At 41.7% G+C, this 17,756-nt stretch overlaps 1 protein-coding gene across 1 annotated transcript; it reads left to right on the plus strand.

The window, feature by feature from the left end:
* The first annotated feature begins 2,737 nt into the window (after positions 1 to 2,737).
* Positions 2,738 to 15,302, plus strand: fbxl16 (F-box and leucine-rich repeat protein 16). The gene is made up of 7 exons (XM_067233045.1): positions 2,738 to 2,889; positions 4,324 to 5,026; positions 6,891 to 7,133; positions 7,821 to 8,086; positions 10,804 to 10,888; positions 12,014 to 12,077; positions 15,154 to 15,302. Exons 1-7 carry the CDS (start codon positions 2,798 to 2,800, stop codon positions 15,300 to 15,302), a joined length of 1,602 nt encoding a protein of 533 aa, XP_067089146.1. The 5' UTR covers positions 2,738 to 2,797.
* Positions 15,303 to 17,756: the final 2,454 nt, after the last annotated feature.

A 17,756-nucleotide genomic window follows, 5' to 3' on the forward strand; every position in this document is an offset into this window, starting at 1 on the left:
TTTATACTGGGGCACATGCCCCAGTAAAAATTGTCTAGCGATGTCCTTGTATGTACAGTACTTCTTTCCATGCCCCTTTGTAGACAGCCATGGTGGTTGGTTATGCTAACAGAATCCCAGGAAAAGCTAGTGTGGGAGTCTACACTTATCTATGGGTTATACATACAGGATACAATATAAACTGTACAGTAGGTGGCCTAAACCACGGCTCTCAGTCAAGGGCTATGTTGCTGAAACACTTTGGTGTGTGTGCATTATCGCTTAAGCCAGGCCCGCAAATGTATACCTTTGTGTTTGTTTGTTAAACTTCTAACTGCTTACGTTTCAGGCTATGTCCAGTATTTTCTGATCAACCTCAGTTTATTAATAAAACCACAAAATAATCCAACAGAAGGTCCATACTGCTGTGACTGCTGGAAAGCACTGCTGGTGTGGGTTTTATTCAGTGAACAAAAGTGGACATGATGGCAATATAATGTGGGCCACTGGACTGTTCCATGGGTTACTAAGCTGCATCCCCTTCTTTCTCTTGCTTGATGATTCCTTGCCCGGTTGTGTGTGTCCTCAGTTCATAGTGCTATGTCTATATGGGCGTTAAGTGAGAGAAAATAATGATGAGTGATTCTGAATGGTGAAGATGAAAGTACAATATATTGTACTTTTGGAACATTTACATTTACTGCAGAGCATGCAGTTAAACAAGTTACAATTGAACAACATGAAACTCCCCACAAGAGTGCAAGAGTGTACCTGTAGAAAAAACAATCAACAGTAAAATATTTCACAGTGAGTACAATAATTTGAAACCGTTACAACTAACCAACAAGAGCAACAAGTCTCTCAATACGAGTCATTGTGATCCTGGAGGAAACTAACTATCAGGTCCAGCCAAGCATTCCTACAAACTACAAACTTCTATTCTGTGGGGTGGTCTGTATGGAAGCAAATCGTTACCAAAATTCAAATGCAAATGCATTTCCAGAAATGCATTTGCATTTTAAGAATGTGGCTGCATTATTTAACTCATAAATGAAATTAGTAATAAATCATCCTATTTGCATTTTAATTTTCTTCTTCAAGAGTGCTCAATCTTTCACTTAATTAAAATGAAAAAGAAATAGACATTTGAGATTTAATTTTCAAAACATGCCCCAGCAAATAGATACCAAAATTCAATTTGAAAAGGAAAATTTGAAAATTAAAATGCATTTCCAGAAATGCATTTTCATTTTAAGAACGTGGCTGCAAAATCGTGACCACAATTCAAATTCAAATGCATTTCCAGAAATGCATTTTCATTTTAAGAACGTGGCTGTAAAATCGTGACCACAATTTAAATTCAAATGCATTTGCAGAAATGCAAAATGAACGAAAAAGCATTCTGAGCGGCGCAGCAGAGTGACGTCAGTAGCCGCTCTTCTTCAGCTCCCTGCTGACCGAGCTACCCATCTTGTTCGGTAGGGAGCGGCGTGCACATCTGCATTGCATTACATTGCAAATGTGCCGGGAAATTGATTGAATTGCCGGGTCTTTAGAGCAGCGTTCCCCAACCGGTGCCCACCGGTCCGTGGGTCATTTCGTACCGGGCCGCACAAAAAAAGAATTAATAACATTATTTCCTTTTAATTGATTATCAGAGTCTGAATTGTGGTCACGATTTTGCAGCCACGTTCTTAAAATGAAAATGCATTTATGGAAATGCATTTGAATTTGAATTGTGGTCACGATTTTGCAGCAACGTTCTTGAAAATGAAAATGCATTTCTGGAAATGCATTTGAATTTGAATTGTGGTCAGGAATGCATTTTCATTTTAAGAACGTGAACATGTTTTGAAAATTAAATCTCAAATGTGTATTTCTTTTTCATTTTAATTAAGTGAAAGGTTGAGCACTCTTGAAGAAGAAAATTAAAATGCAAATAGGATGATTGATTACTAATTTCATTTATGAGTCAAATAATGCAGCCGCATTCTTAAAATGCAAACGCATTTCTGGAAATGCGTTTGCATTTGAATTTTGGTAACGATTTGCTTCCATAGGTCTGGAGGTGGGCCATTGTGTGCTATCATTGGTGCTGAACTTGAAATTGAAGACCCCCTTTCAAACAGAAGTGTAGGTTACTCTGCTTCTAAAAGGAAAACAATCTATTGGATAGTGTTCAAGTTAATTGTTTGAAATGTGAAAGAATATAAGACAACAAAAGGGAAGTTGTTTTGTTTGAAGCTTTGATATGCCTGGTAGATTGAGACCATTTAGTTTATCAGTTAATTGGCTTTCCGGACAATTTCATAAGCGCTGTTTCATTTAAAAAACGAAAGTAAATAGAAAGCTATACTCAACGGCCAATAAAACATAATCAACACAATTCATTTACATTATAAGTAGACTAATACAAACAATGGTGCAAATGTGCTACTTTAAATTATTGTGTGTACGATTTGTTAGTATTTCTGCCAGCGTCACAGCTTGGGTTGAAAGGGTATGCCAATGTTAGGAGGCAAGGCTACCGCAGCTCCCTTTAAGCTGTCTGTGTTCCGTTTTGCTGATGTAAGGTTGGCTGGTAAGGCCCATGCCGGCTTCTATTTATGTTTGCTCTTGCTGGCGAATCTTAGATTGTTCGATTCGCTGACATTGTGGAAATGATGTGCGGATAAGGAAAGACCATGTTCCCAATTATACACACAGTAATGACAGTATTTTTCTTTTATCGTCGCATTCAACGCTATAACCTAGTGCACGTTATCAGAATGGCACCGCAACAATTTGACAACATCCTTTTCTCCGCCATTCCCCACGGATGCTGATGTCATGGCGATGCTGTAAATATAGAGCCCTGTTTCGTTTGGATACGAGGCGACACACTGGGAACCGTAACGGTTTTGTTGAAAGGTAAGGAGTGCAATGCGGATTCAGACGATACTGGGCATCGCACAAGTCTTTTTGTTTTGCGGAGCGAGCATCCCTGCTTGCTAGAGATGCTGCCCTGTCCGTGCTATTTGTATGTGATTATCGTTACCTACATGTTATAGACAAGCCTATTGTCTCGGGCTATAGATGGGTCAACATCGTTGAAACCCCTGTGATTGTGTCATCCGTGCCGTGAATTGAGACAATTTAACTGAACTGTCATTATACGTGTGCCCATAGGCCAGATCGCCACAATCATGACAGAATAGTATAGCCTACTGGAGTTAAGTGTATTGTGTGCGTCTGTTTTCACAATTTTTCTCGTGTCTTATTATCAACATAAGGGTACCCCGCTTTGTTCATGGGAAAATAACCAGACTAAACCCAGTGGCCTCTTAATTGCTAATGTAGACCACAACAGCATAAATAATTACATAATAGCAGTGATGCTTCCTTTGCTATAGGGCTAGCACAAAGCAGTCGACTAAAGGCTATCGCAGTATTTCAACTATACTGTAGCTTTAAGGGGGTGTCGCAAAGTAAAACTATAATATCTAAACGCAAATGCAATGTCCTCATGGATTGTTTACTGCGGAATCAATAGTAGACTACTTAAACAATAGCTTGTCGAAAACAACGTTGTAGGAGAGGGAAAAGCGTGTGCTGGCCGCTAGGTGCAGCTCCAGCCTAATTTGACAATAAATGTTACATAATTGTTATGGAATACTAGGCTAATGGTAGTTAGTTAGGCCAGCAGGCCTATAGTGGCAAAAAGCAACGATGACAGACAACGACATTTGTTTCTGAAGTTTTGTTTTTATATAATTTAGTGAATCGCTATAATTGTAGCCTTTAATATGCATAGACTGTTGTGGGCAGTAGCCTACCCAGAGATGGAAACTCCGAGATTTAGAAGTCACACAATATGTTGCAAATAAAATGACTTGCTGTAGCTAGCTAATAAAAAGCTACATTTACAAAGATCATACTACATTTATGTTTTACAAAGTGTGCAAAAAAAGACATTGTAATAATTAGTTATAATTGGTGTCTACTACTTAGTTAGTAGACACCAGTTTGACATACTAAAGTTTCATGAAATAAGATCAATCTGATCAAATAAGAGAAACCGTGCCCCCAACTATTGTCTGAACATGCATACTTTCCTCCTCCGGAAGTTTGATTGACAGTGGTTTCACAAAATTTAAGGAGGAAAGCTTGCCTAACTGAAGGACATTGGCTGGAACAGGGTTTGCTGGAACAGAATTGGCTGGAAAGTAGCGTGCTGCTCCAAAGATTTGAAATTGACATTACACTGGCACTGAGCTGTCTGTTGCTAAACACCTCTGAGTCACTCTATTGTGTATATACTCACTATACATTAGCTCTTTCTGTCTATCCCCCATCTCTCTCCAGGTTCCCAATGTTGAACATGTCCACCCCCAGCGAGCTCAAGTCTCCCTGCATGACTCGAAACGGCATGGTCAAACTTCCCCCCCAACCTAACGGCCTGGGCAGCGCCAGTATCACCAAGGGTACACCTGCCGCCAAGAACCGCCTGTGCCAGTCCTCCTCGGTGCCCTCCATCCTGCCCCCACCATCCCCTATGCCCTATCATCACCTTGACCCCCTCAACCCCTTGCCCCCTACTGCTGTCTCGCTCCCGGGGGCTGACCTGGATGGCAGCAGCCCCCTGATGGGGCTCAAGCATTCCCAGCTGCGCCAGCTGCCCCTCACCTTAACCAAGCCCCTGCTCCTGGAGCGCCAGCTGGTCCTGGACGAGAAGCTTCTAAACCGGCTGCTCTGGTACTTCACCACGGCTGAAAAGTGCATACTGGCCCAGGTGTGTAAGACCTGGAGGAAGGTGCTATACCAGCCAAAGTTCTGGGATGGTGTGACGCCCATCCTCCATGCCAAGGAGCTGTATGCCATGCTGCCCAGTGGGGAAAAGGAGTTTGTCAGCCTGCAAGCCTTTGCCCTTAGGGGCTTCCAGGCCTTCTGCCTGGTGGGAGTGTCGGATCTGGACATATGCGAGTTCATTGACAACTACCCTCTGTCAAAGAAAGGTGTGAAGTCAGTCAGTCTGAAGAGGTCCACTATAACAGATGCAGGTCTCGAGGTGAGTTTAGTGGTGTTCCTGGAAGCCGACAGGGTTTGGTGGGGACTGTGGAAGAGAATGAAAGAAATGCATTGAAAGTTTGTCCTGAGGTGTTCCTGTAACATTGTACTATATACTATCAATGTTTTGCACCACATCCCTGTGTTGTGTAAGTGTATTATAACCTGCAACACTGAAAATAAAACTGACTATGTCAGGGTTCATTTAAATCAGGCTTAAGAGGGGCAGTTATCTTATATTTACTTAAACATTCAGATGTTTAAGTAAATATGTATAGTCCTGTTTAGATACTTGGTAGGCACTATATTGATTACACGTGATTGCTGTTCTGTACATATTTATACCTAAACATTAAAAATAATTTAGTTTAACATATGCATACATTTGTATGCCACACATTTTGTTACCTGGCCACTGACAAATGGGCATGATTAAACTAAACTAAATGTAACCTTTTTACTTGGTGGTAAAACTTAACTTTAAAAAGTTAGGAGAACCCACCTAAAGGAGCACCACAACTAAAATCTTTATGTTTTAGATTTATTTTGCGCGCTAGTTAGCTCCCTGTCACGTGACAACTGAGCGCAGTGACAAGGAGTGACTGATGGCTAATATTAATATTAGATTATAAATCTAAAATCTGCATTGAAGTCTAGAACGTAAAGATGAAGTACAATTGGTTATGTAACGTTGGATTGAATGGTGGACCACTGTATCAGCTCACAGCAGGCACATACTGTGCAGTAGGCTAATTAGCGAGCCTTTTGTAAAAAAAATTAAAACAGGTCGCACATAACTATTATTTGCACTCACACAAATGCTGTCAAATATATTTTGAGGTCGCACAGACACAATTTTGGGAGAATATGCGACCAAAATGGTCACAATTTCAAGCGTTTATGTACGCCACATCTACATCCATGCACAAATGATAAACTAGAACTTGCCTGCTGTGACTATTTCTGGATAAGAGGAATTCTGCTGGGTCACCACCTGTTATGTAAGCCCTTTGGAATGCCATGTCACATGATCCACCTGGTGGTCACTTGATTTAGAGCAAGGTTTTGTGAACAACAATGGGTCTTTATTCGTTTGCTCAACACTGCACCTGTCTACTTGAATGTTATACCTTGTTATGGACAGAAACTTAACTTAACTTTCTCGAGTGCAGCCTGCTCAATGGTTTTTGTGTACTAGTGCACAACGCCGGTGATGCAGTCAGTGATTAAGATGCCAGTGAAACACAGATTACTTGAATTATAGATCGTGCACAGTGCCTGTGATAAAATTGGTGGCACACACATAGATTTCTGGATTTATAGATTGCCCGTGATGCAGCTGGTGATGACAGTTCTTCTCAGTTGCTTTGGTACCTATGTTTCTCAGATCTTGAAATTCTCTGTCATCTCTGAAGTACTTGTTCAACCTCCCTTAACTCTGCAAGTTATTTTAATGACTTTAATGAAATTACATGCCATATGTGCAAGGGGCACAAGACTATACGTATGGTTAGTCCTTTGTAAAATGCTTTCCAAAACATAATTAGGTTGCTTGCTGTTTGAATGTTGTTTTCCTGATAATTTACAGTATTTATGAATAAACATAATTAAGTGCTGTGGTTTTAACATTTGTCTCTCCATTTCTTGGAGAGAGGAGAAGGGAAAGAGATGGATACATGTGAAAGAGGGGACAGAAAGTTGGACCCCCCACATCATTCAGATGAAAGTGTGTGAATGTACAGTAGCTGTCTTTAGCGTTAGTCTGTGTCCTTAGCTGGGTCTGTAGAAGGTGCACCTGAAACATTTACGACACCATAACATTGAATATGTGTGTGCATCCTATGTATGTTTTTTTTTCTCTGCAGGTGATGTTGGAGCAGATGCAGGGCCTAATGCACCTGGAGCTGTCTGGGTGTAACGACTTCACAGAGGCAGGCCTTTGGTCCAGTCTTAATGCACGGCTAACTTCCCTTAGTGTTAGCGACTGCATCAACGTAGCAGATGACGCCATTGCTGCCATCTCCCAGCTACTGCCCAACTTGTCAGAGCTCAGCTTGCAAGCCTATCATGTCACTGACACAGCTATGGCCTACTTCACAGCTAAACAGGTAAGCTCATTTTTGCATCAACTGTATTCTGATCACTCAATAAATCATATATTATATGACAATAAGGATTGTAAGCTTACACCAGCAATAAGTAATGCCAAATCCCATTACATACAGGTTTTAAGTGCTTATTTGCACCAGGCAGAAAATACATTAATGTTAGAACCTTAATGAGGCTTATACCCCAGACAAGCCTGTGGGTCCATCCCTCAATTTCTGAAAATGGTATAATGAAATAATGTATAATGAACTGAAAAAGGTTTTACAGAAAAACTGTTAATTGTATATTTGTTTTAGGATGTCTACGGATGGGAACACACACAGGATTTTCCTTGAAATAGAAAAAACATATATATTTTTTTAAGGATCTCATTTGGGCAAAAGCTATCAGTAGAGAGATTGGTACTGTAGGACCCAAAACACTGGCCATAGGCAAGCTTGGTTGGAGCAGATTGGCCATGGTCTTTAATAACGTCTTAAATTAGCAGGCAGACATTTCCTCAAACTAGCTAGAAAAAACAATTTGTCAAAATGTCTTTAGATGAGACATAGCATTATGCATTTATCTCAGTTCTAATGCTGCTTTCTGATAAAATACCTCCTCAAAACAATTAGAGGGTAAATAATATCAACAGTGTCCAGATTAATGCAGATAATCATCAACTCGGTTTCTCACTCCCCATCAAGGGCTACACCACTCACACTCTGCGGCTCCACTCGTGCTGGGAGATCACTAACCATGGCGTGGTCAACATGGTGCACAGCCTGCCCAACCTGACTGCACTCAGCCTCTCTGGCTGCTCCAAGATCACGGACGATGGTGTGGAACTAGTGGCTGAGAACCTACGTAAACTCCGCAGTCTGGACTTGTCCTGGTGCCCGCGCATCACAGACATGGCTCTGGAGTATATTGCCTGCGACCTGCATAAGCTTGAGGAACTGGTGCTTGACAGGTGAGTGCTATGCTAAAGATTTGGTGTATGGACTAGCACTGGATATAATGAACAGGATGGAGAATGTCTGGGGAGTGATTAGAGGTAAGGGTTTACTGCCTGAATGTATCTGTATCCACATGTGTGGAACTCACACAGGGCAAAAGTTTGTATAGACAGGATCCTTGAAAATCGCTCACACTACATTACATTTTATTAATTTAGCAGATGCTTTTATCCAAAGTGACACACAAAATTGTGCATATAGAGAGGACATCAGAAGATCAAGCATCATTTTGGGGGCTGGGCCTGGTGGCTCTTCGGGTAGAGAGCGTTCCACTTAGGCTCTCTCTCCCCTACATTTTCTTTCTCTTTCCACTGTCACCATCACAATGAAGCTGAAAAATGTTAATTTAAAAAAGACCATAGTTTGTGCAAAATTGGTGGTCAGTCAAGGAACAAGGTAACTATGTCTCAGCTGCCAGGCAGGGCGAACAATAATAATATCTCAAATACTGTGCAATATTAACATCTCAACTACAAGAGTGCAACAGTTCTGCAAATTCAACGTCATATCATAAGTGCAACATCGAACAATTTCTTGGGTACAGTACTTACTGAAAAAAGCGGAAACCAGAGAGAGGTCCAAGGATCATCATTGATATGAATCATCAACGTAGATCAAGTCACAGAAAGTTAACAATTTTAGATCAATCAATTCTGTCTCCCTCGTTGCTCGGAAGAAGTAACTTCAGCACAAATGTCCACCCCACTTTACCAGCCATTTTGCATAATTGGGTGTGCTTTGCCTTCGGCAAGGGCACAACCTTTGTTCTCTCACATATATATTATTATTATTATTTTTATTTCTTTTTGCCCCCCTAAAACTCAGTCAATATTTGGCCTACATAGAAAACCTAGGTGTCAAAAGTTTCGTCTTGGTGGCGATTGAGTTGCTTCTATTGGGATTTACGTTCCGTTGCATGGTTTAGGCTCAAGTTAATTTTTTGTGGCGAAAAGTGAAGCTAACGGTGGCTAATTTGCTAGCCACAGTCACTGACGTTACTAACGTCACTACGTCACTAACGTCACGAAAACACGCGTGACTACCTGTAGCAGAACATTCGTTTCGCATCTGTTAACTTGGGGGATAGCTAGGCTAACTATAGCTTTACTGCAAGGCAGCTGCAGAAACGCCACAAGCAAAGAGGCCAGGGTGATAACTATTTACTCATTTTACTTTGTGATGTGAAACACAATTGTGAAATGTAAAGTACAATATTAGCTGATATTATTAAGGAAGTAGGCCCACATCTACTTTCGGAAACGGTAGTCTACTATTTCACTGAAGCATTAGCATGAGATTAGCCTCTGTTGCCCGGGCAACACATAGCTACTACAGTGGTCTATGATGCATCTGTTTTCAATCGTTAAAATAAACATTCCTCACAAATACATTTTCGTTGTAGGATTTATTATGACATTACATTACAAGTAAACGATTTGTTGGTGAAATTATCATTACCTGTGGTTTCAAACCAGTGTTGCTCACTGCAACGCTGTAGCTTACGCGAGACACACTACAAAAACATCTACAGTACACAGCTGTTTAGGAAGTCAAACGGCGACAGAACATGTTCGGCACTCCCCTTACTTAAATCAAAAGTCTTTCAATATGGAAACTATCTGACTACTAACCTGAACTTCATTGCCACAGCCTAAACTTTGTCAATCTGTTCATGAAAATAATTAATTTCAGCCTAAACCGTACAACGGAACGTTCAATCAAATTCAACCAACGCAATCGTTACCAAGACGAACACAGCAGTAGTCTAGTACTGTACCGTAGTAGTACAATTTACCGGGGCAGCTTCTCCACACAGGGCTATATCGCATTTGGCGTTGTTACTGACAATGATCGCTACCAGTGAGCTTTTTATGAATGAGCGATTTTCCACTAAATAAATGTCAAGCTTATTTACGTTTTTGGGGGCATTTTTTCAGTTAGCAGATGGTAATGTTTGAATCGCGATTCCATCTTCTACTGCCGGTAATGTCGTAGAATAATCTTCAAAGGGGGTTCTTTATTAATGAATGAATGCAATATGAGTAGGCTAAATGCCTGAAAATATCACGAGAAGGGAAAAACTTAAAAGGACGTTTAAGTCATAGAGATTAGGTCAATTTTTACTGCCAAATTTATTCGTTTTGATTCAGCTATGAGGCTGCCTCTTGCAGGGGAAATGAGAAGACATCTATTTCATTCTACGCTTCACTCGTATTTTGAGTTGTAAATGAGCAGCAAAAAAAAGATGCTTTTAAATCTATGTAATCTTTAGAAATAATAAGTATGCATTTTTATATAAAATACACAGGAATATCAGTTGTAAAAATGTAATAAAAAAAACTGACCCCTGTGCAACCGACGCAAGCAAGCACACCCTACAATTTCCCCAGAAATTGTACTCTCTCTAGTTTGTTATTGTACTCCTCCTCAATATATGATGAAGTAACAGTCTACCTTTTAATTATGAGAATAAAGTCATTTTAACAACTGAGTTATATTAGTGACCTTTGTTTTACAATGCATCAATACCCTAACCATAGAGATACAGTACATTTGGTTTCCATCTCTTTGAAACAAATGTGCTTACTGCTATCTGTGTTTTGTAAAAGAATGGCTGACTGCACTCTTACTAACTGATCTGCTTGTCTCTCCTCTCTCACTTGCTTTACAGGTGTGTACGGATCACAGACACAGGTCTAGGGTACCTCTCCACTATGTCCTCACTAAGGAGCCTCTACCTGCGCTGGTGCTGTCAGGTACTGTACACACACACACACTAGTGTTGTCACTGTACCAACATTTCAGTAGTCGGTACCAATACCAGTTAAATTTCACGGTACTCAATACCATCGATACCAAAGCAAAAAAAGGTTACTGAACAACTCTCATTTGTTTACAGTAACAGTCACTTACAATATTTAAGGCTGTAGCCTACTTATGAGAACAACAGAACATTAATACAATCACAATGCATGTTAGGCCTGAAGGAAAAAAAATTGTGTGGACTGAGTGTAGACATTAAGCGAACTCAGCAGATGACTTAGAGATCATTTGTAGAGTTCAAAAATAGAAATTTTGACTTGAAAATAAGTAGAAAGTAGAAGTAGAAACTCCAAAAACACAAATTTGGGCAAACTATGTCATTTAAAAGCCTAACCCTGTTGTGCCCTCTCCTTTTGTATGCACCAGTATTGGGTTTCTGGTGATTTACTATGTTCTTATTGTCATCTGCCTCACACCCAAAATATATCCAGACGTGGCTCTTCCACTATTCTTGTCGCCAACTTTTAGTGGAGCCCATGCAGCACTAGCTGCTTGTCCGGTGTTGCCAATTTATCGACTTTGTCATTAGATTTAGAATTTTCGCCTTCCCTAGTGGCAATTTCTTTTTGCGATCTTTCAGAGAGCCACTAGCAACTTCTGGTGAGATTTTTTGGGGGCAAAGCTGCTTGGGTACCGGGTAGACCCCAGTGTTTCCCCTACCATTATATTAGGGGGGCGCCCCGCCCCCAATATTATTATTTTTTATATAGCGCCCCCCCCCCCCCCCCAAAAGCTGTAAACCTAGGGGAAACACTGGACCCGGTACTTTGTAGTAGTGTAACTTCAGAATTTCTGGTATCAAACAGTTTTTTGTTGTTGTTTTTTTACCAACTTGGTACCAGAGTACTGTTTTTTTGTGACAAGACTAACAGACACAATGCACATAATGTATATAGTCTGGGCCCACACACAAAGATACACACTCACCATTCGGTCCTATAACATTTAAATAATAAGACGTTGTTTGATACAGATGCAAATGGTTAAAGAGTTATACATTTCTGATGCCTCATCTTATATCAATCCATCCTGCTTTCTTTGATTCTGTTCATGTACAGGTGCAGGACTTCGGTCTGCAGCATTTGTTTGGCATGAGGAGTCTGCGCCTACTCTCTCTTGCAGGTATCCTCTCGATCTCTTTTTTTTTTCTCCCTTTCTCTTCAGCCCTCTTTTTTCAGTAAACTTTAACTTGATTAAAGATCTAAAAGATTAGAAATCTAAATTCTTCAGAAGCGCAGCACCACTTTTAATCTTAAGTGAAATCTGTGCCAGTGGTTCTCAACCCTGGTCCTCAAGTACCCCCTGTCCTGCACATTTTAGATGTTTCCCTGTTCCAACACACCTGATTCAAATGAATGGTCGTTAACAGGCTTCTGCATAACTAGATAACGACCCATTCAATTGAATTGCATATTTTGTTTGGGCTTGGTAATGAGGAGAGACCGCAGGGTGTTGTCTGTCTTAAAGTGCTAGCTTGTGACAGCTTGAAGCCGAACAAGCCAAGACGCCACTTGGAGACAAAACAACGTTGTTGTTTTTTTTGTCTATGTTGTTTTGGGGGGGGGGGGGGGGGGCGCTGGGAACCACTGACATAAAGAATGCAGTGGTATGTGAACAATGCCGCATGCGTAGCTTTTACGTATATGCGTACACATACGAAACTAGAGTATACCGAGGCCTTAATTCAGAAGGATTTTAAAGCTGTCACTTTTTCAGCTGACTAACTAATCAGTAGTTAACTAATCAAATTTCTTTGACCAGTGGAAAATAACACTTGTGACCCTTGAAAGCTGAAAACCCATATGCACACTAATTTACATTTATGCATTTAGCAGACGCTTTTATCCAAAGCGACTTCCAAGAGAGAGCTTTACAAAATAGCATAGGTCACTGATCATAACAACGAGATAGCCCCAAACATTGCGAGCAGCCAAAACATGAAGCATACATTGTGGAAAACCAAATAAGTGCCAAAGGGAAGAACCATAAGAGCATGCAGTTAAACAAGTTACAATTGAACAACATGAAACTCCCCACAAGAGTGCAAGAGTTTACCTGTAGAAAAAACGATCAACAGTGAAAATATTTCACAGCGAGTACAAGAATTTGAAACCGTTACAACTAACCAACAAGAGCAACAAGTCTCTCAATACGAGTCATTGTGATCCTGGAGGAAACTAACATCAGGTCCAGCCAAGCATTCCTAAGTGCCGTTGTACTCCCGGAACAAGTGCGTCTTGAGCCTTTTCTTGAAGGTGGGGAGACAGTCAGTGTCCCTGATGGAGGTGGGGAGTTGATTCCACCATTGGGGGGCCAGACAGGAGAAGAGCTTGTGTTGGGACCTGTAATGGCAGAATTCTAGTGGCACTGTGTAGATTTGAATAGTCAAGAGATGGCGGTTTCAATAAATTTATTTTGCTTGTACAAATCAAGCATTAACAAAGTACTTTGTGATCAGTCATAACGAAGGAGGTGCTAGCCACAGGTCGTTCGCAAGAGTGATGAAGAACAACCCTAAAACCCTGCCTTATATAAACTTTAGATCAAATGGTTCTTCTGATGGTCAATTCATCCATGTAGCAAACTCTGTGATTGGTCAGGACTGCTCAGTGACAGTTTGACTCCATACCAAGTGTCCCACAGTTCTTTGATGTGGCATCTCTCCCCAAACCAGTAGATACTAAAGCCACAGGAGTTCACCAGTCAAATGGTCAACTGTCCTTTGTGGAAGGGTCAGAGCAGCTTGATCAGTTCATCTATCTTAAACTGCTCCCTCAGATCACAATAACAATACAATTGAATCCACATTGTCTCCAGACCAGCTGTCTCATCCTCCCCAGGTGACAAGAACTCTCCCAGGTCACCCAGACTTCCCGTCCCTAGACTTCACGTCTCCTAGTTAGGTGTTATAAAACTACAGGTGGCATCTCTGCCAAATGAGTTGAATCAACTTTCATTGTATCAAGCTTCTTAACAAACTTTTAGACTTCCCTTAAAACACATTCCTCATATATAAAACACACACATTATAACTGTATTCCAAGATTTCCACCACAGACCGGGGGCTCTTGAGCAGTGGGACCACCAGACGGTTGTCAGAAGAGGACCGTAGGTGGCGGGGGGGGGGGGGGAGGGATGTGTAAGGCTGGAGGAGAGACTTGATGTAGTCGGGTGCAGTCCCGTTCACCGCTCGGAAGGTCAGTACCAGAGGCTTGAATCTGATACGGGCCGTGATGGGAAGCCAGTGGAGGGAGATGAGGAGCAGGGTAACCGAGCGGGGTAACCGTATCAAACGCTGCAGAAAGGTCCAGCAGAATGATGACGGATGACCTCGAAGCCGCTTTGGCAGACTGGAGGGTCGTGGTGACTGACAGGAGGGCAGTTTCTGTGGAGTGGCCAGTCTGGAAGCCCGACTGGTTGGGGTCAAGCAGGTTGTTCTGAGAGAGGAAGTTTGACAGTTGGTTCAGTTGTTTTAGAAAAGAAGGGTAGCAGTGATACCGGTCTGTAGTTCTGGAGGACAGCTGGGTTACTGGAGGGCTTTTTGAGTAGTGGGCTCACTCTGGCCTGTTTGAAGGCAGAGGGGAAAGTGCCGGAAGTAAGAGAAGAGTTAAGGACATGGAGAAGAAAAGTTATGATGTAGGGAGAGATGGTTTGAAAGAGAGGGGAGGGGATCAAGGGATCAGGAGGTGGGGCGATGAGAGAGAATGAGGTCAGAGATCTCTGCCTCGGACAGGGGAGAGAAAGCGTTTAGACATTTAGTTGGGTCAGTCATAGAGGGTGAGTGGGTAGGAAAGGTGGGTTCAGGGAACCGACTGCTAATGTCAGCCACTTTTTTCTCAAAGAAGGATGCGAAGTCGTCTGCTGTCAGGGTGGAGGGGGAGGGTGGGGGAGGTCGGTTAAGAAGGGTGGAGAAGGTGGAGAAAAGTTTGTGAGGGTTTGAGGCAGAGTTAATTTTGTTCCGGAAGTAGTGGGTTTTAGCATCAGTTATGCGGGCAGAGAAGGATTTGAGGAGGGAGTGATAATTATCGAGGTCCAGACCGTCTTTGGACTTGCGCCATGGAAATCTGCCCCCTGCTGCTGATATCCAGTTTTGCATGCTGGAAACAGGTACTCTAGAAGTTGCAAGCGTTAATAGATGGGTGTAGCTAACCATCTCTCTCTTGTCATCTCTTCCTCTCTTCATCACTCTCTCCCATAGGCTGTCCCCTCCTGACCACCACTGGCTTATCCGGCCTAATCCAGCTCCAGGACTTGGAGGAATTGGAGCTGACCAACTGTCCTGGGGCAACGGCTGAGCTCTTCAAGTACTACTCCCAGCACCTGCCTCGCTGCATGGTTATTGAGTAGGCCCACCAGCCTCTCCTGCTCCTTTTCCTCCTCCACCTAATGACACCCACATAGACAGCCAAACTACCACCCTTCCTTGTGCGCCTGTGGCTTGTCTTCCCCCTTCACCTCTCCCCCCAACTCAAAAAGATCTATCCACGGACCGCCAGACAGATCATTTTATTGGACACAGTTGAATGATATTTTAGAATATCATTTGATTGTGAATATTTCATCCCTCACCCCTGCAAATGATGATGGATGATTCTTGAATGGATGGAGTTCTCTCTCCTGTTATGAAACCAGGAGGGAAACGTGGGGATGCCATTCAGTGTCAGTGTCTGTGAAACACTGTTCAAATAACATTTACAGAAAAACAAAAAAAGGGGATGGAATTGGAACATCCTGTGGATTTACGAGGGATGACAATACGTTAGCATTTATGTTCAGTACAAATACGGATTTCATCAAGAAAAAAGGGAAAAGTGTGATTTGTGGATCACTGTGAACACACCCACATGCATCCATGGGAAATTAAACAGGTAATTAAACAAGATGAGATCTAGGTTTGGGGTTCCCATTGTCCTGTGTAAACATTATTTTTCATAAAAGTCTGAAAGGCGAGTAGAGCTCTCGTTTTAAGGCAAGATTGAATTGTTTTAAGGCAAGACTGACGAACACAAGAAAGAGAAAGAAAGATTGAATGAAAAAAGAGAGAATGAATGAATGAATGAGGGATTTGGCAAAATGTGTCTGACATTTTGGGGCGGTAAGGCTGGGTGTCAACCATGTTTGGACCTGCACACCTTTCTTTCAAGACTACAACTCTTTTCAATTTTCTGTCTGATCCAAAAATATAAGTCAAGAAAAATTAGATTTTAAGCATTGAAGCTGCACGCTTAACTTGCTTCTTGTCATGCATTTTCTTTTTTCGACCTCTGTTTGATGTTATTCTCATTATAATTTTTTTGTAAAGAAATTTTTTGGGGGGCAATTTTATTAACTTTTTTCGGGGGGTTGGGGGGGGGGGGCTACTGTACCTAGCAAACACTGGGAGTTTGTTTTCTTTGTCCCAGCGGCCACCTTCCAGGTTTACAATTGATGATAAAATTGTGGTCATCTGATCAGATCCTGGGTTGAAAACAAAAGGTCAGGAGAGAGGGGGAAATGATCCACTTTGTGGACATAAAGGACTCGGCCACAAACTGTACATACAATAGATTATCTTATTTCAAGCTTGGCTTTTTTTTATTCTTTCTTCCAAAAGCAACTTTTAGTCCTTCTTTGTGTCAAGTTAATATTTAGTGGCTTTCGGCCTGACTTCAGTATTGATGAATAATGATCACTCTCAAATGATGACATGGCAACTAAACCTTTGTTTCCTATGTGTTGTTGTGTGGCTGTGATGCTGTTCTCACCAGTTGGACACCATTTTACTTGGATGCACAGGAATGGTTTTTTAGTAGGATGGTTTTACTGGCACCTGGATGGATGGTTTAGTTGGTTTTATTGTCACATGCTTTACAGCTGTAAAGTGTCACAGTACAGTTCATTACAGTGTGCAAACATGCACGCACATGCGTGCGCAACGTCTTTCACTTAGTGAGAGAAAAGATTATTTGATCCCCTGCTGATTTTGTACTTTTGCCCACTGACAAAGAAATGATCAGTCTATCATTTTAATGGTAGGTTTATTTGAACAGTGAGAGACAGAATAACAACAACAAAATCCAGAAAATGCGTCAAAATACTTATACATTTAATTTGCATTTTAATGAGTGAAATGAGTATTTGACCCCCTCTCAATCAGAAAGACTTCTGTCTCCCAGGTGTCTTTTATACAGATAACGAGCTGAGATTAGGAGCACACTCTTAAAGGGAGGGCTCCTAATCTCAGTTTGGTACCTGTATAAAAGACACCTGTCTACAGAAGCAATAAATCAGATTCCAAACTCCACCATGGCCAAGACCAAAGAGCTGTCCAAGGATGTCAGCGACAAGACTGTAGACCTACACAAGGCTGGAATGGGATACAAGACCATCGCCAAGCAGCTTGGTGAGAAGGTGACAACAGTTGGTGCGATTATTCGCAAATGGAAGAAACACAAAAGAACTGTAAATCTCCCTCGGTCTGGTGCTCCATGCAAGATCTCACCTCGTGGAGTTGCAATCATGAGAACGGTGAGGAATCAGCCCAGAAACATTATATTTTGGCAGTGTTTTTCTGATAAGGGGACAGGACAACTTCACTGCATCAAAGGGACGATAAACGAGGCCATGTACCTACAAATCTTGGGTGAAAACCTTCTCAGCCAGGGCATTGAAAATGCGTCGTGGATGGGTATTCCAGCATGACAATGACCCAAAACACACAGCCAAGGCAACAAAGGAGTGGCTCAAGAAGAACCACATTAAGGTCCTGTAGTGGCCTAGCCTGGTCCTAACCAGACTCTCGTACATTTCATTTGTACAGAG

This window comes from Osmerus mordax, chromosome 3 (genome assembly GCF_038355195.1).
Source record: "Osmerus mordax isolate fOsmMor3 chromosome 3, fOsmMor3.pri, whole genome shotgun sequence".
In the NCBI taxonomy this organism is placed as follows: domain Eukaryota; kingdom Metazoa; phylum Chordata; class Actinopteri; order Osmeriformes; family Osmeridae; genus Osmerus; species Osmerus mordax.